At 49.0% G+C, this 27,251-nt stretch overlaps 1 protein-coding gene and 1 long non-coding RNA gene across 4 annotated transcripts; one reads left to right on the forward strand and one right to left on the reverse strand.

Annotated features, from left to right (window-relative positions):
* The first annotated feature begins 29 nt into the window (after positions 1-29).
* On the forward strand, positions 30-26,384 carry RRP1B (ribosomal RNA processing 1B). 3 transcript variants are annotated; one of them, XM_070488961.1, is made up of 16 exons: positions 30-256; positions 7,071-7,153; positions 8,774-8,831; positions 10,045-10,130; positions 10,490-10,551; positions 10,926-11,055; positions 11,916-11,980; positions 12,459-12,640; positions 14,386-14,480; positions 15,368-15,465; positions 16,566-16,585; positions 17,405-17,533; positions 18,125-18,843; positions 20,465-20,797; positions 22,223-22,286; positions 23,499-26,384. In XM_070488961.1, the coding sequence occupies exons 1-16, from the start codon at positions 127-129 to the stop codon at positions 23,690-23,692; spliced, it is 2,448 nt and encodes an 815-aa protein (XP_070345062.1). In that variant the 5' UTR covers positions 30-126; the 3' UTR covers positions 23,693-26,384. The 3 variants fall into 3 exon arrangements, with proteins under 3 accessions (XP_070345062.1, XP_014687503.2, XP_070345063.1); XM_014832017.3 differs by having other exon boundaries at positions 31-256; positions 20,465-20,617; XM_070488962.1 differs by lacking the exon at positions 8,774-8,831 and having other exon boundaries at positions 124-256.
* On the reverse strand, positions 14,580-19,853 carry LOC139040999 (uncharacterized). The gene is made up of 3 exons (XR_011495433.1): positions 19,315-19,853; positions 16,488-16,579; positions 14,580-15,746 (listed from the first exon to the last, which is right to left on the reverse strand). It is a non-coding gene; the product is annotated as an uncharacterized lncRNA (long non-coding RNA).
* Positions 26,385-27,251: the final 867 nt, after the last annotated feature.

Here is a 27,251-nt window from a genome sequence, read left to right on the forward strand (position 1 = left end):
CCATCAGCCCGCGCGCCGCCGCCGCCTTCTGCGCAGTCGCGGCAGGGGCGGCACGGAGGCGGCGGCTCGGCGGCAGCTGGAGGTTGAGCCTCGGCGGCTGCGGCTGGGGATGCCCCAGCGCGCGCGATGGCCCCCGCCATGCAGCCGGCCGAGATCCAGTTCGCTCAGCGGCTGGCGTCCCACGAGAAGGGCATCCGGGACCGGGCGGTGAAGAAGCTGCGCCAGTACCTCAGCGTGAAGACGCAGAGGGAGACAGGTGGGCGCCCGGCGGTCAGCCGCGCCGCATGGCGGTCGGGCCGGGGGCCGGGGCCGGGGCCGGGGGGAGCCGCCGGCGGAGCAGGGAAGCCGTCGGGCACCGGCTCGCACTCCTGCCGTGGCCCCGGTTGTGTCCACACCGTGGGCATCGCTTCCTGCTGGGTCTAGCCCGGTCTTAGGGTTGAGGGGCTGCGGCCGCAGGGGTTAGGTACTCTGCTGGAAGTCACGGCGAGTCGGGAAGCCGAGAACAGACCCAGCCTGTCCGGCCCCGAGCCTGCACCTTGAATCGCTAGTCCCGCCTGATTTATTCTGGTGTGCTCTTCATTGATTCGCGCCTTCCTGTGACCCACACCTCTAGGTGCTCGGGCTCCAGCAGAGAAGACGGAATCCCTTCCCTCGAAGAATTTGTGCCAGTAAAGCTAGGGGGCATAGATGGCTAAAATTGAGCTCGTGTGAGGCAGCAAGAGGCATGGAAATCAGGGCGGGAGGGAGCTCCTCTACACAGGCGGAGCCTCTCTGGGTGATGTTCAACAGAGCTGAGCGGAGGCGGGAGGGAAGCGCGGAGCATGTCCTAGGGAATGGTTGGAGGACCAGTAAGTCGGGGAGAGTGGCGGTGTTATGCCATGGAGGTGGAAAAGTAGGCGGTGCCGGGTCACATGGAGCTTTGTAGTTTGGGTTTTTACTTTGGTGGGGTGCCGTTGAAGGATTTCATTTACCCGACCCAAAATATGTTCTGTAAACCCTTGGGTGAGCACATGAGGTATGAGCTGCACTATGGATAGAGGTTTTATGGTGCTCTTAGATAAAGTTTGATTTATTTACTGGTAATCCTAATATATTTAGAGTCTACTTGAAAGAATAGTTATTATCTGCCCTTGGTTTGTTTTATTTTGAAAAGAAGTCGCAAAAGACTACCCAGAAAAAAGAAAATACAGTTTTATGGGAAGTCTGCTAGAAAGAGGAATGAAGACCTAAATTCCTGGCTTCAATTCTGTTAGGGATCTCCGTGAGAGATTTAGCTTACTTTGCTGGTTTCAAGTATCCCATAGATGCTGAAGGTTCCTAAACCCAAATTTCTAACCCAAACCTTTGCTGCGTTCAGCTCAGATAGTCCCTGCTAACCTCGCATCTCCACCGGGATGTCCCACAGGCACCTCGGACTCAGAATGCCCAAAATAACTCGTTTTCTTCCCCCCAAGACCTGTTCTCGTCTGCTGCTGTTCTGCCATCTCTGCTCTCTTATGTTGGTTGCTAGGTCCCATCATCCACTCAGACTCTAGCTGGATGCACAGTATTGTCCTGGACTCCTCTCTTCCCTGTCCTCTCCCTCCACCCTGCATCCGGTATCCCGTGGTCCTACTGCTGAATGACTCTGCTCTAACCAAAGGCCCTCTTTATCTCATCTGGACTTCTGCTCTTGCTTACTTCCTAGCTGATCTCTGTAACTCCATTTGTCCCCGCCTTGAACGTGTCCTCCAACCAGCCAGGAGTCATCTTCCTAAAACACTACTTTGCTAGCATCCCATGTGTGCAGATCATGATCTGTCTTCCTTTCTCTTCCCAGCTCAGCCCCTACCTGACTGCTTCATGCTCCATCAGCAGCAAACCGTTCATGGTTCCTGACATACAGTACACCATTTCTCACCTCCCTGCTTTTGCTTCTCCTCTTCACTCCGAAAAGATTCCCACCCTTGATCTGCTCCCAGCATTCAGTTCAGTATCACCTCCTCCACAATGCCTTCCCTATCTCACCCCCACTCCTCTAGGATTCTGAGATATCCAGTATGTCTCTATTGTAGCACTTAGCTACATTGCTTCTTAATTATCTGTTAATGTGTCATTCTTCCCCCAAAACACTGTGAGCTTCCGTCTGTTTTCTTAGCTGAAAGCGGGAGCGCATCCAGGCATACGAGGGCCTGGCTATGCACAGGAACAGAAGAAAGACCAGATGCAATGCATATGGGGCTGAGACAGCCAGACAGAGCCTGTTGCTCAAACCCCTTTGCTGAGCAAGCCCGGGATCTGAAATGTTGAGGCGATGCAGGAGCATGAGGCCAGTGTGCTTATGCCAGTGCCCCAGAGTCCCGCCTGGTTAGCACACATCACACCTAGAGTTGCTTGTCTTATGCCTCACTGTGTCCACATTGCACAGAATATAGTGGGCTTTCGAAGAAAGATCTGTAAAGTGAATGTCATAGACGGTGATGGTGGGACACAGTAAACAAGGTCTCTGCCACAGCTGTGCTCTGTCAAAATAGAAACACAAGTTTGGAAATAACTTGGCCTGACATTTGAATCTCATTGAGTGAGAGGGTCAAATTTTTTGGCATCTTGTCTTAGGCGTAGTAAAGGGAATCTGAAATTTTACTCACCGATATGTATAGCTGTCCATCAGCAACATAGGTAGCTTTGTGATTTTAAGAACAAATTGGAGATCTTTGAAGTGCTTAAAGCCGCTCTGGTGCTTTAGCTACTCGTGGTGAGCCTCCACAGTCACAGAAGGGTCGCTGTGTGTGGTTTTACTTGTTAGGGCTCATTCGTCCCTATTTATTCATTCACTCGTGCATTTGGCGAACGTTTATGGAGCACCTACTATTTGCTATTATTACTCCATACTAGTAATACGTCAGTGAAAACCCAGACAAAAATCCCTCCCTGTTTGATCAGTTCTGCAACTTTAAACATCTGACATCTGCTAGAATCGGGATGTATCTTAACGTCAACCTTGTGGCAGTTTCATTTGCGTTCTTGCTGTCTTTTGGTGGCACGTGAAATAGTACATCTTACAGTTGGTGGCACCTTAGATTCGGTGGCAGTAATAGGGGAAATATGTGTTTTTTCTTGCCTGTAGGATTAAAGGTCTCTTGATCCGGTAGTGATAACTAAGAGCTGTGGATGTTTTGACGCTGGTGTAAGTTTGAGCATAACCCTTCACCCCCACATAAAATGGCTCCTGTACTCCTTTTGTGGTGAAAGTAGCCGTTGGATTTTCTTACCTCACAGCTTCTTGGTATTTACTGTATCCACGTCTCCCTTTCATGTTCACTCATTCATTCTGAAATAACTAAACCCGTACTGTTGTCAGAAACTTAGTTGCATTGAGTTTAAGAAACTAAACCCCAAGGGGAAAAGACAGATCAAGAAGCAATTGGGAACCAAAAGTGCTTCAGATATGTACTTCATCTTCAGAGTTCTGAAAGAAATGAAATAGTGAGAATTTCTCTGTTTTAAGTCCTTTGAAAATTGGTACCTTGTTTTAACCAGCTAAATTCCTGGGTGAAAACAAGTGATTTTTTATGTTATAAAAGGGAGAAGAGCTTCAGGAGCAGGTGGGTGAGGCAGTCGTCATAGCCGCCAGCTGAGGGGGAATGTGGCCATACAAGTGCCTCTCACGCAGGCTCCTAATTTCCACCCTAACCACAACCTTACCTGCATTGTAGGGGAGGAAACTGAGGCTCAAAGGGTAGCTGATGTTTTCTAACACTGCGCGGCTAGTGAGGAGCAGGCCGGGGCCTAACCAAGGCCTTGCTCCCGCTCTGCTTTGTTCCCTCACGTAGGATGAAGCAGTCAGAATGTCTTTTCACATCCAACTCCCTTTCCTGCCTGCTGTCCGGGATCTGCTGTCACCCTGTTACTTTGTCAAAACGTGATGTTTTCCGTTACAGAAGCCTGTGTAGCCCATCATATTGTCCCTCTGCCTGTCACAGGTATGGATTGCCCAGAGATGTTTGGGTATACCAAATTATCACCTAGGGTCAGTTTGGCATACTGGTGCACTTAGAAGAACCGTCTGGAGATAAATATACACCATGCTATTTTAAAGTGAAAAAGGCCAGAGTACAGACAATGTAGAACATACGATGCTATTTAGGTTACACACACAGAACTCCATGTAAGTGTGATGTAAATGCGTAGGAGAGATGCACGTCTGGCAGATGACAGTGCTCCGTCTGGGGAGGGGACTGGGACTCAGGAGGCAGTGAACAAGGCACTTTTGAATGTATAACTTTTGATGTATATGAATTTTTTGCAATAAAAATACATTTTTATTGGTTAGAATTCTTTTTCAGTTGCAGCTTGAGAGAACATCCAAGCCATACTAGTTTTAAGGGGAAAAACCAAAGCACAGCTTCATGCAGGAGCTGAACTGGTGACACCAGGACCCGGTTTTTCTCCATAGGAAACTCTGCTGCCCTGAGATTGGTTCCGTTCTCAGATGGGGTTAGGCTGTGGCAAGGTGGCTGAGCGCCGGTCCTGGCTGTGTCTTCTTCCCGGTGTACTGGGAGAGAGCCTGAGACTTTCCCAGAGCTTGAACAAGAGGATCTTTATCTGCAGTGAGGTTGTCTGTTCCTTCTTGTACTGGCCCTGTGGCCAAGGGAGTTCATGCTGATCTGGCCTGAGCCCAGCTTGCCACCTCTCCTTCGAGTGGGGTGAACCCAATCCGGACCACTGCCTCCCTCCACAGGCCCTGCCTTGTAGGTGGGACAGCCCTGGAGGGGATAGCATCATTACTAGGTGCTCAGCAAAAACAGGGAGTGCCCAGTGCCGAGCCTCATCAGGAACCAGTGTCGTTCACATCCCTTTTGCTTTTAAGTTCATTGTGTTTATGCTTTTCCAGTTTCCTTATGAAGAGTTTTCTAAATGACAAAAAGGGGAAAGGAAACAGCCCGTGATAACACTTTGGTAATCTCGTGCAGTTCTTTTTTCCTTCTTATTAAGAAATATTTAAAATATATAAAAAGTGTACTCGTTACTCTGCTTCAGCATTTATGTACCTGGCCAGTTTGTCCAATCTGCCTGCTTCCTCCTCCCCCTAAATTCTTAGGAAGTGAATCTCAGACATCTCATTTCATCTTCAGGTACCTCAGCATGTATCTCTAGAAGATAAGGACTCTTTAGCATAACCACAGTACCATTACCACAGCTTTTTAAAAAGAAATCCTTAGTATGAAATATCCAATCTGTTGACTTTTTCCTGTCATCCCATAAATGTTTTTAGTGACAAATCAGAATTCGAACAAGACTCATTCGTTGCGTCTGGTTGATACGTGCACTGAGACTTACATTCTAACTGTTCTTATCCATCTCTTTCTTTTCCTGCTAATTCATTTGTTGGAGGAACTGGGTCATTTAGGGTTTTGCTGACTGCATCCCATGGTTTCATTTGATGTGTTCGTCTGTCCCCTGTATTTCCTGCAAATGAGTATTAATAGTTAGATTTGACGTGTTATGGGTTAGCTTTTTGTTTTCGTAAGACTGTTGAGCAGGCAGTGCTGTGTTATTCCTGCTGTATCACATCTGGCATCTATTGAATAGTTGTCTATCTTTGCAAGTTAAGTTGGATCAGTGGGTTTGGGTGTTGTTGGTCTGATTTATCCATTTTAAAGTTCCTCAATATTTTTTCATCTAATCTTTTAGCAGCCATTGATGATCCTGACCGAGATCCACCAATTCATTAGGAATATATAGTCTTAACATGACTGAATGTAGGCACAAGTCACTGACAAAAAAAGTTACTACAATTATGACTGCAATTGGCTCAGCTCTGGTGGAATTTATTACTCACACCAGAGTTGCGTTCTCAATAAGAAGATCCCCGGGGGTGGTTTATTCATAACAAGAGGGGAGAAACCAGTTGGCACTTCGTTTGCCCAACCTCTAGAGGAAATGCACTTTCATAAACTAATTTTATTATAATTTCTGGTGTATGGGTTTTAAGTGAGAAACTATCACAAAGAATCAAAAGGCACCATCATAGTTGATGTGAGAAAGGTCTTTAGGAACTTAGAAATCAATACCTACACGGGTATAAAGCTCACTCTGAATCCACTAAATAACCTCAGTCCATCAAAAGGGATCTGTGTGTCACTTTCTGATGATCTTTTGGAGTATTGAGATCATCACATTGATTGTTTACATTCTCCCAGTTTATCTTCTTTGCAGCTCCTAAAGACTTTTCCTAGTGCCCCTAGTGAGATATTAATAAGGACCATTTGTAACCTGCATCAGGACTTGAGGATTCTGTTTGTTCTCCATAGGCTTAGAAACTCTCAAAGTGTACATTACCTGATTTTATGATTCCTTATGTCACTCAGCAATTATTCCAGGACACCTGGGGCCGGCCCAGGAGGTAGAAGGCTGTGCATGACTTGCAGCTTGATCATAGATGATACAGGAAGAGGTCAAGGGCTCAAATAATGAGGCAGAACAAGGCTAGCCAAGGTGATGCCACTTAAAATAAAACTAAAATTGCCCGGTAAATGAAAACATAACCAGAAGGGGCAGAGGGAGGGAGATCAGGATACAGCCCAGTGTGACCTTGCAGCAGGATCCTTGAAAGGGTCTTGTTGCCAAAATATCCCAATGCTCTGTCAGATTCCCCGGGGCCAGTTGTATGGGACTTGAGCAAATCCTACATCTTTTGTAGGATTTGACATTTTACTTTGCAAGACAAATGAAAGTGTTGGTGTGCAGGGTGAGATGCTAGTTTTAAGCAGAGAGGGGCACTTAGGAGGAGCTCATTTTACAAATGACCGCTTTGTTAGTTGATTTTTTGTTGTGATGATGTTTGCTTCCTTACATTACTCAGGTAATGAGGACACGCCACCACTACCACCTGCCCCATAACTGATAAAACTGCATAACTTATATGTGTTTCTTTTGTAATAACAAGGAAATATGTGCTTTAAATAAAAAAAGACATTTGGAAATAATGAAAATGTATGTGGTATTACTTTCACTGCTTATGTGGCAGTTCCAAACTTTAAGAAATGAAAGATGAGGACTAAGATTTCTGTGCTTTTTTTGTCGTCTAGGAGGTTTCAGTCAAGAAGAACTTCTAAAAATATGGAAAGGGCTCTTCTACTGCGTGTGGGTGCAGGACGAACCCCTTCTGCAGGTAACGTACAGTTCCCTTTGTCATACTGCTAGATTTGGGGCTCCAATCGATAAAAGAGACTGACTCGTTTTCTGCTGTGTCAGTCCCCTAATGTGCCTAAACAGATGAAAATCGTGGCTTTTTGGGATTCGCTTTCTCACCTCTTGTCCATATGGAAAGGGGTGCAGTGTCCAGGCATTGAGGTTAATTATCTTTGCAAATACACATAAATTAAGGATTGACTTCATAGGTTCCATGGTAGATTTTACGTTACTTATTTTAAAGTTTCTGTCTCATCTTCTTTTATTATTCGTAGTCAAAAATGTCATGGCGCTAGTCTAAGATCCTGTGAGCTACCTAAGCTCCAGGCCCACCTCTGCCATGGTTTAAGTGGGTGCCTGGGACTAGGCAGCCACCTTGCTTGGGTCAGGGTCTTCATAGGGTGATCAGCAGCTCCACATCAGATGCCCCGCCCTTAAAGTTGGTGGGGACTCCGCACAGATGTGCATGCTGCATCTGGACCTGTCTGCTGAGCATGCTGGGCCTCACCACCAAAAGTATTTAAGAAAATGATTCCACTGTTTAAAAAGCTTTGTTCTGATGTGTAAAAGCAGGTCTTGCCTTTGTAGAAGGAAGGGATAAGCCTTGAAACCCCGTTTGAAGCCCTCTGATGTATAAGATGTCATGGGTAGATTTTACTTGCCTGGGTTTGAATGTGCAACTTGGCCACTTCCCCCAAGCCGTGTGGTAACTTGCTTGATTTATTGCTTTTACTCCACTAACCATATTTTGAGTAGGATAGCAGAGCAAAATATTTTTAAATTACATTCAAAAGTAACAACCAACAGCTTTAGTGGGGGAAGAAAACAGATGAACAGGAACATCATTGTCAAGTCTGGGAGTTCCTCTAAAATGGGTAAGGAAAACTTGAGGCCCAGGCAAGTGTAGCAGTCCCCACGAGGATATTTCTTTCTTAGGGAGCTCGTAAACAGAATTCTTTTGTTGACACTCCCCAAGGCAGGTTTCTTCACAGACCCCAGCCACCAAATTCCCCCCACACTGAGCTTGCTGCACCTTAGTGGGGCATGCTGTTCAGGTGGCACTTTCACCCAGGACAGAGCCTGGAAGGGGCTGCCGACCCCTCTCCCCAGCGCCCGGCTGTTACAGCCTGTCTCAGCGAGCCGAGGCGAGGATGTTCTGATTCCACGCCCTGAACCTTGAGGAGTGAGGGTCCATGTCTAACCTCCAGCAATTTCTCCCTGCTGGCATCTGCGTTTCCATTATTTGGGGGATTAGACTAGAATCTCAACTTAAGTTATAATATATTTTTAAAGCCAGGAATTGACAGCTAATTTATTTCTTCTGTAGGTCATTTGAAGTGATAACCAGAGATTCTTTTGTAAACATGCATCTTAATTTAATTCTCAGAGGCATATAAAGTTGGCACAGTAGTCCACTGAAATTGGGAATTTCACATCGGATAAAATTCACATATTCATATACACACTTGTTAGTGGAAGTGACAGTGAAAACAAGAGATAGAGATCCCCCAGCAGACGGGCAGAGGTGCAGGCTGCAGTGCTGTCATCTCAGTGTTACCACCTAATAACCCCGATGTTTTTCCTAACCCCGCCTTTGCAGGAGGAGCTAGCGAACACTATTTCCCAACTCATCCATGTTGTTAACAACTCAGAGGCTCGTAAGTCCCAATGTTTTCATGCCTTTCAAAACTTCCTTGTTCGTCAGCATTGGTAACTTGCCTAGGAGATCTACTCAGTGTTGTTTCTTCTCCTGCCTTCAAAGTTTCAGTTCCAGTGGCCTAGTGGGCTAGTTTAATGTGGACCTGGGGCTACTGGTGTATAGATGTCAGGTGACAAGCTGTTCCTGTGGGGACTATGATAAACCTAGATACTGACTCTGTAAGAGGGTTAGAGAGGTGTCTTGTGGAATAGCACATTTGACATCTCAAAGATTTCGAAAAAATATTTGAAGAAATAACAATCCTCCAGAATCTCCAAATTCTGAGTTACTTTCACACTCTTAGAGGCTCTATATGCATATGCCGGTGTTTGCAGGAACCTCTGGATGCCTCCTCAAGACGAGCCATTTAGGGTTATCACTGGACATAGACTATACAGTAACCCCTCTTCACCGAAAAGAATAAGCAAAGGGAGAAATTTATTTCTGAGGCATTCAGGCTTTGATTACTTATGAAGAAAGAAAAAGCACAATGTTTGTTCTGCTTAGCACTCCTTAGAACAAAACCAACCTAATGGCACTAATTTCCATGGTCTCTGAATTTTAGCGGGGGCCCAGCTGACTTGTAATGAACAAAATTCTACACATGGAGTACAGTGTAGGTTTTCATATATCAAGAAAGAATTGTGCAAAAAGAAGTAAAGTAAAAAAAAAAATCAACAAACAAAAGTTATTTTTGGATGATAGTGTTAGTTTCGTGGCTCAGAAGAGAAAAATAAAATGTTTTGTTATAGCTCACCCAGCTGACACTAAACACAAACCAAAAAGCTGAGTTTCTACATGGATCGCACAAGTGTTATGAAAATGATGGCTTTGGGTTGATTATTAGGTATAGATGGTTGGAAAGGGCCGGTAGACATGGCTCAGAAAATCCTTTGATTTTAATAGAAACATGGCTTTGCAGTGGAAAAAGAAAAATGCTCCAGAGAGCATTCTAGTTGAAAACTAAGGTATTACCAGCCTTCCTGTTAACATCATATGCTTTTACTTAAATGTAAAATGTTGAGCATATTTGATTATTGGCCAGATTTTCTACCTGCCCAAGAATTGTTGAGAAAAGTCCGTGATAAGCAATCCTAGTCTGTTTCTCTTCTTTGCGTTCTTGCTGTATGTTAACCCAAACCCAAGCGTTCAAAGGCTTTTCTTCCCTGCAGAGCATCTCTTCATGCAGACGTTCTGGCAAACCGTGAATCGAGAGTGGAAGGGGATAGACAGGCTGCGCCTGGACAAGTACTACCTGGTAAGATCAGACTGCCTTCGTCCCAGCTTTTTTCAGAAGCTCCTGTGAAGTACAAAGAATGTTCAGCACCTTAAAAAACAATGGGAAGCACAGCGGGTTCCAGGCTTGGCATGAGGCAGCGTGAGCGTCAGACAGCGTTTGAACAGGGACGTGAAGGCGTCTCTGTTTTGTCTCTTTCAGCTGTTGGGGATGAGTTTAGGGGTCCTTAGTTACTATGTTTTGATGGAGAAGTTTAACAGTTGCAAATATGTTTTCACTCTTGGGATCCAGGCCACACCAGTTTCCTTGGTCTCCTCATTCTGCTAAGCTGATCAAGATTTCTTACTTTCCCTTTTGTAACAAACGTTGTCTGTCTTTAGCTGATCCGTCTGGTCCTGAGGCAGTCCTTTGAAGTTCTGAAGCGAACTGGCTGGGAAGAAAGGTTGGTAACTATTTGGATTAGCATTTGGTGGCCTTAAAACTTTTAAAGTAATTGTGTTTTTCAAGCCTTTCAGTTAATCAGCAACTGTGAATTGCATGAGCTCTGCCTTTCTCTGTGTTGAGTGCTGTGAGAGGCAGAGCACCCTTACACATGAAGACCTTAAATCCAGGAGAGTTTGTGAGGGCTGAGTCCACGTGACAGTGGGCATTTTGTACTGATTTCAGTGATTGCTTTTTCTCATAATAAAACTTCTTCAGCCTTGCGTTACTTGTTATACAGTCTAGCATGAGACTGGATGTTATTGTTTTCTCTTGGAAAAGAGAGAAATGTCAGCATGCTGTAGTTAATAGAAACCTGTGTATTGTTTTCTTTAGCCGAATCAAGCTCTTTCTCGATGTCTTGATGAAGGAAATCCTGCATCCTGAGAGTCAGTCTCCTAATGGAGTGAAATTCCACTTCATTAATATTTATCTGGATGAACTGTCCAAAGTGGGAGGGAAGGAGGTAAGCATCAGTCACACATCCTGTCAGCTGTGTAATGAAACCACAGCTCACCCGGATGGGGCTTTAGCTCTTCCTCAGATGTTCTGTGGGCTGCGAGTGAGATGCTCTTGGTTGGCACTTGTTGTTAGCAGCGACAATAGCAGCATGAGTTGGTTCCACCTATCTTTTTTCAGTCCTTCCCCATCTAGGAATGTGTCCTAAGCACCTAATGGGACATGTGGACAGAGATTCTGCCCTGAAGATGTACATGGCAGTCTTACTTGAAACAGAATTGAAAGCAATCTACACAGTCCAATAAAGAGTTCAATAACATGGGGAAATGCTTGTCGTATTGGGATTTTAAAGGCAGTAGAGAAAGCTGTGCAAGTAGTATGACTTTGTAAAGAGCATGTTCTTGTATGAATGGACAGAAGGCTGGAAATGAAATGTACATTCTTCAGTATGCAGGTGATTATCTGACTGTGGGGTTATGAGTAATTTTTACTTTTTCCTTCGCAAATGTTCTGCAGTGAACGTGAGTTTTTTTAATTATAAGATAGTCTCCATATAGAACTTCTCTGTAAAGGAGGGGCTGTGTATGCGCAGAAGGGAGAACAGTGCTGGTTGGATTGGGCACTTTCTCTTGTCTCTGTGCCAAGATGCCAAGTGGCTGCAGGATAGCCGTGACCTTGAGCCTGGCTCCCAGCGTCGGGGTATTTCATGCAGAGTGCATTTGGGGCATTGTGACACAAGTGTTACTCAGTCTGACTCAACCTGTGTCAAAAATGCAAACGGTTCCTTTTTTCAAGGACACGTCAGAAAGGAGAAAAGGTTCTTCTTTTTCCTCATTTTTTTTTTCCTGTTTTATTTCTAAATTACAGCTTTTGGCAGATCAGAATCTTAAGTTTATTGATCCATTCTGCAAAATTGCTGCCAAGACTAAGGAGTAAGTGATTCACATATTTGTTTCTACTGCTTCACTTGGCACTTAATTATCGGGGGTGGGGGATTGTTGTGAAGCATGACACAGGATGCCTAGGGTGGTTGTCTAAAGCTAAGGACAGCCAGACTCTTAATTCCTATCAGCAAGACATTGGAAGCTTTGAGTAGTAATTCGGCTATTCCTGCTTTGTGATTTGACCCCAGGCATTTCAGGAATCACACCGAGAGTTCTGTCTACTGTTGGTGCCCCGGCTTCTGTCACGTAGCTCTGAGCTGGCTCCTGACAGCCACATTGCTTTGACGGGAGTGTAGTTAGGGATACAAATGCTTGCTGACCAGGCGATGGGTCACACCAGGCGCTGGGCGGGCTGAAATTGAATGTGCACTGGTTCTCTACTCCTCGTCCCTCTACACGCCTTTGAACGACGAAGTCCAGACCATTCATTTTAATCACGCTCTCTCTGCTGTGCTTCCACCCTCAGCCAGACATTGGTACAGACTATAGCTAGGGGTGTTTTTGAAGTCATTGTAGATCAGTCTCCTTTTGTACCTGAAGAGACAGTGGAGGAACAGAAAACCGAAGTGGGTGATGGTGACTTCTCTGAAGACGACATGCCTGAAAACGAGATGACATGGAGGAAAACCATCAGTAAAAAGAAGACAGGTAAGAGAATTTCCTTTTTTTTTTTAGATAAAATCATGATCTAACAAACACTTTTAGTACATTTGTTGGAATCTCACTGACTACAACCTAGAGTTCCGTGAAGATGGCTCTGCCTTGGACCCCCGAGAAGGGGAGCAGAGCTGCATTACAGTACCGTGCCTGGCCAGCAGTCCTCTGGGCCGGATCCGAGGCCTAGTGACCCTGCAGCTTACACGCACTTCTGTCACTCCCAGGAAGGGGCACTTTCTCCGAGGGTTTTATCATTGTTGTTGCTTTGGGTTTTGTTTGTTTTTGTTTTTTTGATGTGTTAAATATCCTAATGTAGACTCAGATCTGTAAGAGGGTCCTCAACGGGGGACATCCTTTACCGTACATTATGAATGCACACTTGTTTCTGTAGCTCTCCTTTCTGATCTCCGAGTCCTTTCGGGGTTCTTTTTCTTTGGGTGTTTAAATACCCACTGTGGACTCACATCGTTCTTGCTGCCCCCCTTTTATACCTGTGCAGTTGTGTGCAGCGTGTGCATTTAAAGCTGCAGGCCCATCAGAGCTCTGTCAGTGGTTTACAGCATCTCGGGGCACAGCATTAGGTAACTGCTCAGGGTATACCCACGCTTTTAAAATGTTTTGTAGCCGTTAAAAAGCAAAGTTTTCCAAAACTAATGACCAGAGGAAATTTAATTTAAAAATTTTTTTAACGCAGAACACGAAACTGTGGAGGAGTCTGATTTGTTTTAAACATTTCTATGTCCCCTTAAAATCTAGAAGGATATACACCAAAACGTTAATAGTCCTAGGTGGCAGAATTATGGGTGATTACTGTTTTCTTTGTACTTCTGTCTGTTTTTCTAAATTTTCTACAATGATCATATATTATTTTTTAATCAGAAAAAAGCAAAAGTTTTTAAAAAGAAAAGGAGAAATATTCTGATTTTAAATTCGATGCAGGCAACAGAGGTAGCTGAAGGGCCTGGATCGCATGTTGTGTAGCTGCGGGAACTGTCTCTGGACCCTCCTGCCCACATTTCTGTGCACACTGGAGATGCTCTCGCTCTTCATGAGCGCTTCCGAAACTTCTCTCCTAGTTTACGTGTCCAGTGCTCATTACAAGCACCTGCACAGTGTGGGACCCTGCACTGTCTGCTCTGGGCTGTAACCTGAGCCCATCCCACTAACGAGCTTACAGGATTCCAGAAACGGTACAAGTTTGAAAAGTTAGGAGATTTCATTAGTACTTTTTATCTGCTGCTTCATGGGCTTTAATGCTCTGAATTATTTTTTAAATGCTCTCGGTTGCATGAGTATTCACTCGTGCCTCCTGAGGCGGCCCCAGGAAAAGTTAGTGTACTACCATATCTGTGTCGATTTCCACCACGGCCCGACTCCTCTGAAACGAGGGCTGGACTGCTGAGCCCGCTCTCCTCGCACCTGCCCGAGCACCCAACCCGAGCCCGCGCCCGCCGCCAGCACAGCCTGCCCAGGAAGGCCCTGTGTGCCAGAGAGTGCTGGAGGCAGCCGAGGTTGTGTCTGTGATGTAGTTAAAATGCAAAGTGTGATTTCTCCCAGACTTTTCATGTCCAGGGGCTGAAAAAACATCTTCGGCAAATTATAAATATACTTGCAGAGTTTTTCTCTGTACAGAAATTTTCTTTTTTGACTAAGAGACCCCTAATTAGATGGTGGCTCCCCTGGAATAGTCCTGGCTGCACGTCTGAAGGGTGTCGTCTTTGGGTGTGTTTTCATAGCCCTGGGCAGATGTCACTCCAGAAAAGGTGGCGTTGGTGATGAAGGTGAAAGAGATGGTTGCCGAAGCTCGGAGAACACTGGGCCGCTTCTCCAGGTCAGTACACTGTTGCTTTTTATGGAATATGGATTTACTGTGGAGTGGTCAGGCTCATTGGGAATTAGGGTCAGAGCTAATTAAACACCAAGGCCTAATGTGTAAAGTCCTCTTTAATCCTTTCAGTCACTAATGTCACCTTCCTCATAATGAGCTTATTGGAGACAAAGTTAAATGTGAAGGAATTTTGAAAGATGTCAGTGTTCATTTTGGGTTGAATTGCTGAGATCTGCTCTATCCCATACAACAAAGCCAGCTCAATGGTAATTCCCAAGTAAAAAAAGTTTACTATGTTACCAAGTGCAAATTGGACATCTGGATTAAATTTACAAAGAAACACACCCAGGTCAATTGTATGTGGTATATGTTACCACTTTTTTTGGTGGCGGGCGGGGTGGGGTGGGGGGGCGGCGCGCAGTTGAGGAACATTGGCCCTGAGCTAACATCCGTTGCCAATCCTTTTTTTTGCTTGAGGAAGATTAGCCCTGAGCTAACATCTGTGCCAGTCTTCCTCTGCTTTTTGTGTGGGATGCCTCTACAGCATGGCTGACGAGTGGAGTAGGTCCACACCGGGATCCGAACCGGCGAACCAGGGCTGCTGAAGCGGAGCGCATGGAACTTTGACCACTCGGCCATGGGGCAGCCCCATCACCACAATTTTTTTTAAAGGAAGAATTATACTCAACTTCTCCCATGGAAAAAGAGAGCTAATTTTTCAAAGATCTTGCTTAAGCGTTTGGTTGCTGCGCCTCAGCACGTGTTGTTGGGACCGTCCGTCACTGAGTGCTCCCAGAGCCGTGTGCTGGGAGTCTGTTCTAGGAGATGGGACTTCCAGGTCGGGTGGTGGTATTTGGCTGTGGGTTAATGTTGTGTTTCTTCTCACACAGTTTGACTATAAGGCTGTTGCTGACCGACTCCTGGAAATAACCAGCAGGAAAAACATCCCTCCCTTCAACAGGAAGCGTCTCTCCAGACTAATCAAAAAGTAAGCGGCTCGGGAGAGGGCTTCACTTGACTTTCATCGTTCCCGCTCAGTCCAGCCCCTCTTTATCTCATGGTGTGGACGAGCTGTCACCGTGCTTACCTTGTGTCTTCTTTTTTTGTCCTTCCGTGTTTGTATTCATAGCAATGCAGTATACACATGCAAACCTAAAGGTTTCACAAGGACAGTGCCCGCCTGCCCCTTGGGTTCCATTCTTCAAGTGCAGCCATTCCCTTCACTTCCAGCTCTTCCCTAGTGACGTAAAAGAAGTCTCTGGGTGACGTCTAAAATTGAGAGAGCAAGAAATCTTAGCGTAAATAAACTGCTCCGGCGTTATCTGCAACGCACTGTTGAGATAGATGCGTTTATCTACCCTCCCTCACTCCCAGCCTGGTTATGCCAGAAGTGTGGTCGCCATCAATGCTGCAGAGCCGGTGGCCGCCTGTGATTGATGACAAGTGACAGCTGAGTTTGACCACAGTCTGTGAGCAGGCTCTGTTGTGAGGACTTTACATAAGTCATTTCATGCTGAGAAAAGCCCTGTAAGACGGCTGCTGTAATATCCCCGTTTACAGGTGGGCTGACTAGGGCCTGGGGTAACCCACCTACCTGAGGCCTCAGCTGCTGGGGGGCGGAGCCAACTCTCAACCCCTGCCACTCCCCCGGTGCTGCGCCCTGAGCCCACATGCCTCCCGCAGCACACAGCCCCCCTGCGTCCTTGTTCTCACGCTCCGGAGCCGTGGAGAGCAGAACACTGCTTGGCATTTCCCCCTTTGGTAAACGAAGAGGACTGAACAGAAGCAGAGCTCCAAGCTGCTTCAGCCTGAGAGACTAAGAAAGAAGAAAATGTTGATTTCTTCGGTTTTGTTTGGATGTGCCAAGACAGAATCTTGAGATCACCATGTCCTTGACGTTGCTGATGGTTGAGGGCAGTTTCGTCCTTCATTGTTGGCCTTTGCATCCCACCCCCTCTTCAGCCTCCCCTTCTAGAGGAAAAAGAAAGGAACTAACAAATTGTCACTTACGTTTAAGTTTAGTGCCTGTGTTCACAGAAGACAGAAGGAAGGGCTTTCTTTATGAACGTTTGTTGTTTTCTTTTTCAGATTTCGAGGTCTCTCTGAAGGTGAGGAAAGTGAGAGGATTAGAATTGATTATGATCTGACATGAACGTGGACCCCACCGAGGGCATTTCTGCCAACTATTGAAAACCAGGATTGAACGATGTTGATTGAAAACGTCAAAAATAGTAGCCTTCACCTGTGAAAGGTCGTCAGTTAACACCGCTCACTGCTCAGCTGAGCAGAAGCCCATGAAAGCCCCACAGCATAGGACCTTTTCCAGCGCCCCACTTCCCCAGCCCAGCGACCTCAGCCGAGCCCAACGGGAGGCTCTCCCTGTCAGCGCCAGGCAGAGGGTAGACCCCGGGGTGGGGGGTATTGTTGTTTTAGCAAGGTGAATTTCTGCTCATCTGGATCGTTTATGGAGACGGAAGTTTGATCTCTCAGGGTCCCTTTTCTTTGCTCTTAACGGTCAGTTGTCCTCTGGGGAAAAGCTGCTGTGTCAGCTGGGTTACATTTGAGCAAGTCGATGTTTCTGCCGCCCCTGCCCCTCGTACACCTGGAGTGCTCCGAATGGGGAAGGCACCACAGACCCAGCTGGTGTGGAAGACAGCCTGGCCGAGCCCTGGGGCTGAGCTGTAGGGCGCCACCCAGGGCTTGTAATCTTTTCCCTCGCCGTGGTCAAGAAAGACAAAGGTTTTTCAAGTCCGTAATTCCTGTGTCGGTAGCTTTGGGGTTTGGGTTGGGGTAGTCGTGAGCATCAGTGATGACAGAGATAGGGTTAAGTCTGCCCGGGGCTGGGGAGCCATGGCTCTTAATTCCCCTGGGGCCCGAGTTGTAAGGGTCTCAGAAAGCTGAAGAGTTGTGGCTTCTCTGTCCACCAGGCAGTGTACCTCAACTCAGTTTTGCTGAGGATGTTTCTGCTGATGAGGATGACCAAACCCTCAGTCAAGGAAGGCATAAGAAAAAAGGAAGTAAACTTTTAGAGACAAGCAGCATGGAGAGAGAGAAAGGTGAGCCACAAGCTTGCAGTTAGTGGGGGTGAAAAGGGCACACGGCCTTCGGGGAGCAGCGGGCATATTGCAGTCATGGGAGGCTTTGAGCCATAAGCCATCACAGAGCAAAAGCTTTAGCTTACAGTGGCTGAAAAGCAAGGCTTCTTTCTGAGAGTTTTCTCGTTTTTCTGTGGAAGCACGTTCCAGCCTCCCTAAAGTGAAAGCGATGATTTACTCCCAGCGGCATCTCTGGGGGAAGTGGGGGCGGACGTGGAGGATGCTGGAGCGAGCATTTGTTCTGTTCCGACCCTGCATCTCTGGTTTTTACCATTTGGCCTGAAAAATTAATAGAAATCTGAATATTATTTTCGTTCCACTTATATGAAAATAAGCATTCAGAAGGTTTCTAATCAAAGTTGGGAAAGGGAAGAAATGGGACTAAATGAGAAAACTAGTGGAGTTCCCGTGCATCAAGGAGGACCGAGGCCTTTCTGGTGCTAAAATGTGGGGAAGTTCTGTCTGCCCCTCACGCTGCCCTTGACTCCCCAGCGAGACCTTGCTGTCGCCTTGTCGTGGGGGTGTTGTTTATCTGTCTCTCTGTCTCTCTAGGAAACAGGTTCTTTCTTGCTGAGGAGGAAAAGAGTAAAAGCTGCGTTCAGAAGAGAAAAAGGAAAAAGAAGAAGAGGCGCCACCTCCAGCCTGCAAGCGCAGGGCCGGAGGGCGAGGCCGCGGCCCCAGAGCAGAATGGGGGCAGTGGGCCAGAGGCAGGGCCGGGAGGAGCCCAGGAGGCCAGTGTGGCTGTGCCGTGGGCAGCAGCCCTGCCCAGCCCCCTGGGGCAGAGCAGCGTGGAGCACCCGCTAATGCACAGCAGGAGGAAACGGCCGAGGAAGAGGAGCGCAGGGCTCCAGAGGGAGAGCACAGAAGTGGCAGCGTCGCCTCTGGAGGATGTGTCTCAGGGTGGCCCCTGCAGTGCCCGTGCTCAGAGACCTGCCCCACAAGCCTCCCCAGCCGGCGGAGCCCCCGTCCTGAAGAAGCGGAAGCTCGGAGCGCTCCCAGTCAATGGCCGTGGCCCGCCCACGCTGGCCTGGCCCCCGCCCCAGAAGGAGGGCCCTCTGGCGAACCCAGCAGACGGAGGGGCTTGCCCAGCCACCCTGCCCCAGGGCGGGAGACTGAAGAAGAAGAAGGGGGAGCCTGGCACCCTTAACCTCTATGACCCGTCCAGTCAGAAAACAGCCATCTTGAAAAAGAGGAAGAAAATGAAAGAGATGTCCAACTTGGTGGAACACAGTGGAGTGCTGGAATCCGAAGTCAAGCTCATCCGGGCTCTGGTAAGGCAGCTGAACCCAAGCAGGGGTGGCTGAGGCTTCCCTGCAGGAGCGTCAGGACTCCCTGCCTCTTTGGGCCCCTGTTTATGGGGGCATGGGCACAGGTCAGACCTCTGGACTAAGGAGCAGTCATGGTTTCTAACACCCTTTCCAATGAGTAAATAGACAGATGACCCATCTCAGTGGCCGAGACAGTCGTCATTGACGACCTCCGCCTCCTCCTTCCCCCACCATCCCCGCCACCATCCACACTCCCACCCTCCCCGGCGCCTGCATCAAGCTGGGAGACTTGTCCCCATGGAAGGCAGGCACCGCTGCCCTGCAGTATAAACAGGCAGGTGTGTGTCTCCATCAAATGCTGGCCTCATTCTTATCCTTCAACTCATGTCCAATCTTAGGCCCCTTGGGCAAAAGAGGAAGCCCAAAAGTTTGGCTTCAGCTCCTCGACAGCAGAGCTGGGTGGTTGTGACATACCTTTCGGCCTACGTGCTCCCTGGCCCTCTCGGAGCGCGTGCGCTGACCTCGTCGAGCACTTGTGTTTGCGCGTACTGCTTTGCAGCGGTCAGGACGCTGAGGCCTTTGTTAGGGGAACTCATGGAGACTTGGTCAAATGCTGGTTCCAGGCCTGTCCAATGGTCAGTAAAAGGTCTCAGGTCGGCCAGCAGAGCACTCAGCTGGAGTTGGGGAAGTCTGCTCCAGTCCCAGACCTCCTCCGACCACCTGGCTGTCCTGTAAAACCTGCCCTCAGCTCTCCGGCCGCCGGCCTCACTCGCTGCTCATGTGCTGCTCGCTCCTCACTAGGAGTGTCAGAGAAAGCTCCTCCTTCCTGTCTCATGTCTCGGGCTGCTGGCAACCCCTCTTAGAAGGGATGAAAACAGTTGATAAATCAGTCACGGGCAAAGGAGGCCTTCCTCCCGAAGGGGCTCAACGTGCCCCCTACATCTCTGCTAGTGCGGGGAGGCACAGAGAGAGGGCTCCCGGCTCTGCCCCTCACTTGTGGCACCATGGGTCCTGCTAAGGGACACCGAGAACTTGCCAAAACCACCAGTGTGACATCGGCTGCACGGGGTTTCCCAGGCCCTTGGGGTCCAGAACTAGAGCAGGGTCTTTGCTGTGGGTGGCCGTCAGTTGTGAAACACCCAGTGAGTGTTCTCAGCCTGCCTGCGATGGACCACAGAGCCTAACCAGGTCATCACGCTCCCTCTTTCATACCAGTCTTTCGATGGACAGTGATGTCTTTTGTCAGAAATGAGAAAATGAATTAGTATTTAACAGATGGTGTTTGAAAGGCAGAAATCTTCAGAACATAGGGCCTAAGTTTGAAGACAAAATAAAAAGGCTTCTTGCGGCTGGAGAGAGAGGAAATCTGCCCTGCTGGCGTGGTGCCACGATGGAGAGGTAGTAGTTTGTGCATGAAGTCTGCGCTCTGCTGAGTAAACAAGGTGTTTGCAAGCCTGGGACAGGAAACAGGGTGCAGGCTGTCTGAGCTGGTGGATGGGCTCATCTGAGACACACTGCATCATGTGGGCCCCCCCCTCGGTTTTGTCTGCACTCCCGTCCTAATTTCATTTCCTGTGTGCGTGGGTGTGACCTCTCCCTCTTGTCTCGCCCCTCGCTTATGTAGGGCTCCCGTGGGGCTTTCGGCCCTTCGAAGAAGAAGAAGATGAGGAGAGAGAATGACTTTGTGAAGTTTGACGCCCCCTTCCTACCAAAGCCCCTGTTCTTCAGAAAAGCTAAGAGCAGCACTGCCACCTCCTCTCCGAACCCTGCCGTGCAGGTACACGCGCTCCAGCCACACTTGGCCCTTGCCTCTGCTGCCCGTCCCCACAGTGGCACAGCCCGGTCCCCCGTGAAGGGCACAGAAAGGGACTTTCCATGCTGGGCCTTGGGCCTTGCTCTGCTCTCCTGGCCCCAGCTGCACTCTCTGCAGGCTGCTTGGCCTCTGCTGCTGTCCACGGTGAGCAGGTTCCTGTGAAGGAGCCCAGGTCTACTGTTTAGGCTGCGCTGGGTTCCACGGGCCTGGTCGGCTCTGGGCTGTGGTCTCAGCCCTGTAGCATGTGCTTGTTTCTGGGCGGTCAGGGACTGGCTGAGGGACCATCAGGGTCAGGGGGCCAACGCCACGAGATCGGTCGGGGGGAATCTCAGGTGCCGCTGATGATGCCCATTCTGTATCAGCAGGGTCAGGGGTGCCGCGTCTTAGAACCTGTGGGATTTGGTGAGATCTAGAGGAAAGGGTAGTGAAAGGGGGAAGGAAGGAAGCCCTGAAGAGCCCTGGATTTGTAAGTCACTTGGAGGAGGCGGGCAGGGGCCCTGCCAAGGACACGGGTGTCAGGGTGGTCGTGGTGAGGGTGGGGGTGGGGCAGTCACTGTTTCTGCGAGGCCGGGCGGGGGCGGGGGCTCGTGAAGGAAGTGGTCGGCTCTGCCAAGTGCCCCTGGCAGGTGGAGCAAGGTCCGGGCTGGGCAGCTGTGCAGGCGAGTCTGGGTTTGCCTGCAAGAGGTAGACGTCTTGGTGGAGCTGCGTGGGGCAGAGGCCTGCTGCGGTGGCCGGCGTGCTGGGCGGGCCCTGCTGGGGAGACTCACGCGCAGGTGGACATTTTGAGAAGAACTCAGTGCAATTTAAATAGCTTTGAACCAGCAGAATCACCACCATCTGCGTTCATATTTGTACATAAGATATTTTAGGTGGATTTGCCAAAGGACTCAGGGCTTACAGAAGCCAAGTTCCTCTCGCAGAGTGTTTATGGTATTAAAGCAAAAATGGTGTAAGGCAGAATTATGAGATTCACACAGAAATGTGGGGTTCTAGGAAGGAATTTGAGAAAGTGCTTTATAATGCAAAATGGGTCCACTTGTAGGAGTTTTCAAATAGGAAACAACTTGGTTAATTTTGATAAATTGTTAGAATATCCAATTTGGAGTCCTAGTGCACGGGAATTTGGGAAACCCATCGCCCGTTGAAGTTAGATTCCATTACAGGTGTAGTCTAGTCAATTTCATGTACAAGTTCAAGCTCTGGGACACAGTGAGTGGGAGTTGCTCATAGTTTTTCAGCGGTAAGCTTTGTCCTGTTACTTAGGATGTTTCAAACGTCGTAATCCCCCTCTGCTTTCATCCCCGGCACCCGCAAGCACGTGGCCAGCAATGAGCCGGGTTAGTGCAGAGCAGTGCTGGCGCTGTGCACTGCCTGCCATGAACATGCTTCCCAGAGGCCCTGGGCCTGACCCAGGCCACCAGGGGGACACAGCGGCCCTGTGGCCTCTGCGCTGCAGGCTGCCCCATGGGCCAGTGGGCGCCTGTGGGTCCTCAGGGACGCTGCAGTCAGACAGACTGAGCGCCTCCGCGGCTGTCATTTTACTCCTGTGCTTCTGTCGTCCTTCTGCAGCTGTACAAAACACCGTCCAGCTCCAAGAAGGTCACCTTCGGCCTGAACAGAAACATGACTGCAGGTGAGTGTGGGCTTTGCTTTCCTTCCACAAAGGCCACATTGGGGTCCACTCTTCGGGGGAAGGAGGGTCTTGACCCATTCCTGAGTCAGAAGTCAGCCACTGGGGCCAGCCCCGTGGCCGAGTGGTTAAGTTCCCAGGTTCTGCTTCAGGCAGCCCAGGTTTGCAGGTTTGGATCCTAGGCGCAAACCTACACACTGCTCATCAAGCCATGCTATGGCAGCCTCCACATAGAAAAACTAGAAGGACTTACTAGGATATACAACTATGTCCTGGGGCTTTGAGAAGAAAAAAAAATGGAGGAAGATTGGCAACAGATGTTAGCTCAGGGCCAATCTTCCTCACCAAAAAAAAGAAGCACACCTTAGGAAAAAAAAGAAGTCAGCCCCGGCTGACAGTTGATAGGGCGGTGGGCAGGGGGTCTTTCTGGGGCCCCCTGAAAGGAGGCTGCCTGGCAGGAGATGGTGAAGCCATCCTCCCAGGCCTGCTGTCCTAGAATACTTTAAGCCAACTCGGCCTGAAATCTCATGGTCTGTAGGCTGCAGTTGCCTGTACTAAAATTTGGAACCACCCTGCCCAAGAGGAGAGGGAGAAAGAGGGATGTTCTTGTCTTACTGCTTTTCATATTGGTGCGATCCATTTGTTTTGCTTTTTTCCAAGGAAACCAAACTTTTATTTAAAAGTATATGAGTTGAAGACCTGCCTCTTTTCAGGGACCACAAGTCAGTGTGTTTGTGCACGCGCATGTGCATGGAGAGAGGAGAGCCCATCTGAAGGGCCTGAGGAGCCACGCAGCTCCCTCCCGAGGCCTTGTCTTTAGAGCTGCAGAGGGAGGGAGGAGCAAACCCGCCGGCAGGAAAAGCTCCTCCTTTCTCTCTTTATATCTACCTCAGATTCGTCCCAGACCCAAACTCGGGGTTCACTAATTCTTCATGTTCCGTAAACACGCCCCAGCTCCCAGAGTTCCCCCTTTTGGGAGCTGCCTCCCTGGTGCGCCCTCGGATTCTGCCCAGGTCCTCAGGGCGCTTCCTTTTAAGAGTACATTGGTGCGGTGAAGGAGCTGCACCAGGGCCTTCCACGGCCTCCGAGAGCCCTCAGGGCCCACTGAGCCGCAGGGCGTGAGCTGTGACAGCACCAAGGCGGGACACCATCTGGGCAGGTTGGCAGGACAGAAGAATCATACCTGTTAATGTGTCCTTGCTTTCATCTGGGCAGAATTCAAGAAGACGGACAAGAGCATCCTGGTCAGTCCCACAGGCCCCTCCCGAGTGGCCTTCAACCCTGAGCAGAGACCCCTCCATGGGGTGCTGAAGACCCCCACGAGCTCACCTGCCAGCACCCCCCTGGGGACCAAGAAACCACTGAGCGCCACACCAAAGAGAAGGCCGACAGCTATGGACTTCTTCTAGGGTCGTGACAGAGTCCTTTTAAAGACTGCTTTTTACAGAATATTCTATAAATTATAACTTTATGAAGGTGGGGCCTTTTTTATTGTTTTATAAATTCCCATAAATTGTATATACGAGATTTTGAGTGTGAGTTGTGATACTGCTGCTTCTCTGTCCTTCCACCAGGGGCTGTGAGCATCTTGGTTGAAGCTTTTGCTCTAAGCGGTGTTTGTGCCTGAGCTCACCACATTCCACATTTCGGGGTAGCTTCAGTGATCCCCACGAGGGGCCTGAGAGCTGTGTGAACTGAGAGCACGCTGCCCATCACTCTCAGTAGTGGGTGCTGGCGGCCCAGTCAGAGCTGGGAGGGGGCTCCTCGCCAGCCACCCGGTACACAAAGCTTGGGTGCTCGCTGCTGTGTTTGCCATGCTAGGCTGGTTTTCTGGCTGTTTTTAGTCTAAGGGTCATCTTTTTCTTTTAAAAAGCATGTACGACTTCATTTCCATGTTCTGTGGGTGTTTGGTGTTTGTGATACAGAAGATTGTTGTAACCAAATCAGCAATACGGTAGTTTTTGTATGCGTACTCAGCTGGGGGTGAACCTGCAAATGGGGGCAGGGAGAGGGCCTCTGCCCTGGGGGTGTCTCTCCTGCCTTTGTCTTGTTTCCTTCCCCGTTTTCCTACCTCTCAGGCCAGCCCAAAGTGTCCTCAGTGGGGAGAGCCAGCGCCCTCCTTGGCTTGCCCCTGGGGCTCCAGCCCCAGGGGCCGAGCACACTCCTCCCAGGTCATTGGCCTCTGGATGCTCTTTACATATGGATGTTTGAGCCAGCGACCTAAATGGCTGGCGTCTCCAAAAGCAGCTTTCCCAACTTCAGTTAAACTCACTTCTTTAGAAGTGTGGCAGCAGTGTTTGGAAACCTGAGTTCCTGCTGGAAGGCAGAATTAGCAGCCCTTAATATTGTTCGTGCATATTTATTTGTTCATAGCTACCTTTTATCTGAAATATTACAGCTTGCACATACAGATTTTTATACAGTTCTAATTTTAGTTAATTACAAAAAGCGGGGGTGGAAGGCGCCCAGGCTTTAGTTGGAGAAACAGAAGTGCGACTTAGAGCAGTGCTCACTTGATGACCTTGTTTCGGGAAGCTGCATCTGTCCCTTGAGCCTGAGTGATGGAGAGGATGCAGATGCAGAAATCCAGCCACACGGTCACAGGCGAGCCGCTGGGCCGCTGGCTCTTTCCGGAGCGTCCACAAGAACAGATCGCAGACCTAAAGGAGCTGCGTGACCTGGGGGACCCATAGTTTTGGCTCACGGGTGCTCGGTGCGTCCCCAGCCTGCACTGCCCCAGGGACCTCGGGGCTCCTGAGCGTGAAAGCTGCTTCCCCGTTTGCTCCAGTTTCTCCCCAAAGCCCCGGCCAGCCCCTGCGCTGCTCCCAGCGGAGGAGCCCGGCATCCCCGTGGTCCCGGCCTCGGCTGGGAGGACAGGGAGGCCCCTGGGCTGCAGCGCTGCGTCGACCTGACTGGTTTCCACCCACCTGATGGGGGCCTCATCTGCCGAGGCTGTGACTGGCCAGTCTGGGGTGTCAGTGGGCTGACTCGCGACGAAGACCCTGGGGAGAAGGGAGTGCGAGCTTTGTTCTGTCTGCTCTGCAAGGAAGTTCTGTCAGGATTAGGCCTTGAAGAGAAATCGTTAACATCGTGCTGTTGAGCAGTCGTCGCGAGAAGTCTCACTCGCATGCAGGGCAGCTCTGTGGTGGTGCTCGCATGGTTTCAGCGTGTGCGCCTGACACAGTGCTGACAGTCACTCCAAAACCAAAACCGAGGGCCTGAAAAGATTAGAGTACGCGAGTATTTTTAACTTTTTGTTAAAAAAAAAAAAATTTCATTATCCTTGGTCAAATTATTTTTCTAACAATTTTTATTTCAGCTTTAAAGATGGGTCGTATAGCCAACCGGGCCGTGTAATCCAGCAATGTTAAGATGTCTTAGCACAGCATTCAAGGGCAGAATGGCACATTTGTTCTCCCAGTGGGTGCAGGAACGTTTCCTCTTAGCATTTCTATGTCCCCTGTCCTTTCTGAGGCATGGTGGACTGTCCTTTAAATGCACCTCCTGTGACATCATGCCTGTGGCCTCGGGTCCAGGGGATAGTGTGTCTTGGATTCAATATGTCCTGACTTACCCCATTTTGTGGGTAAGTTCAATAGGTTTACTGTGACTTATTTTTAAAATTTCTCATGACATATATACACAACAAGAATATGTCACATAAAGAAAATGTATTTAGAATACCTGTTTTCTATTGGATGCATGTTATTTTCCTAGGTAAAATTGCCAAGGGGACTTGGAAGTCCAAAAAAGGAAAAATAATTTCAATTAATGCTGGTGATGTTATAGTATTTTGTAAAATGATCATCTTCCCACCTGGTCTGGTCAATTTTGTACAATTTGGTACTGCCGTTTACAAACGTATTATTCTTTCTAACTTTTACTGAGCTGAAAGCACAGAGAAGAATATAAAGAAAATCTGGAAGCAGTTGTTAGTGTTGGAAAGAATATAAAAATTGAATCCACCTTTTGATGTGTGTGTGTTCTCTGAATTTGCCTGAGTGCTGGCAAGGACTTTGTTTACAGTCACTCTATTCGTGTCTGCAGGGGTCGTCAGTCCTCGTCAAAGCTGAGGCCAATAAAAATCTGTCTTTGCCCTCAGATTCGTGTTGGTATTGACTGTCGGTGTGCGTAAAAATATGCCTGTCTGAGAAATTGAACGTAGCAGGGGTTGGAAGATGTGGGCGTCGGTCGTGAGTGTTCGAAAACAAGACTCTTGGGGCCCCTCTCCTGTGGTGCGCCCACTACCTAGAGCCAGCCAGGAGCTGCTCACAAGTCTTCTCTTATGGGGGAAGCTGGCCTGAGACTGTTCGCAAAGATGCTCGCTGCCAGGCCTGCAGCATCTGCTCCCTGGGCCTCGGCCTGTGAAGATGAGTGGAAAGGTGCCTGCGTCCTGGCGGAGACTCCCCAGCTCCAGCCCAGAGAAATGACTGCCCCCGGTGTCGAGGGCACCGTCAGGCCGGGCAGACGGCCCGTTCTCCTGCTGGGCGTCAGCATGGGCTTGATTGTGGGGCGCGTGGAACACTGACTGTGCTCTGGACCTTAATATGCACGTATTCCCCAGTTTCTTCACAGTTGTGGTTCGGAGTCCAGACGAGTTCACAGAGGATCACTTAACCCATAAATAACAGCTAAAATCCCAGGCAGGCCCCCACTGTTCCTGTTCTGACCTCACCCCAGGTCTCGACAGGAGGACACGTGGCGTCTCAGTGTGTAGATGACCTTCGTTCGTCGTCCCCACTAGCCGTGGGCACTTAGGTTTCAGTCTCTGGCTGTTAGGACTGGCCCAGATGTCACGGAGGCCGCCCTTCTACACCTCACTGAAGTTAGAACGCTCCCCGAGGGGAGTGCGTGTCCCCAGAGGGGCATGTTCCATGGACGCCCAGGCTTGAGTGTCTTCCTCTGCCCTGTTCTTGCTCTCTATTCCGTCACCCCAAATGTGGGGCCCAGGGCCTCATCCCGGACCCC

This window comes from Equus asinus, chromosome 18, assembly GCF_041296235.1.
Source record: "Equus asinus isolate D_3611 breed Donkey chromosome 18, EquAss-T2T_v2, whole genome shotgun sequence".
Classification (NCBI taxonomy): Eukaryota; Metazoa; Chordata; class Mammalia; order Perissodactyla; family Equidae; genus Equus; species Equus asinus.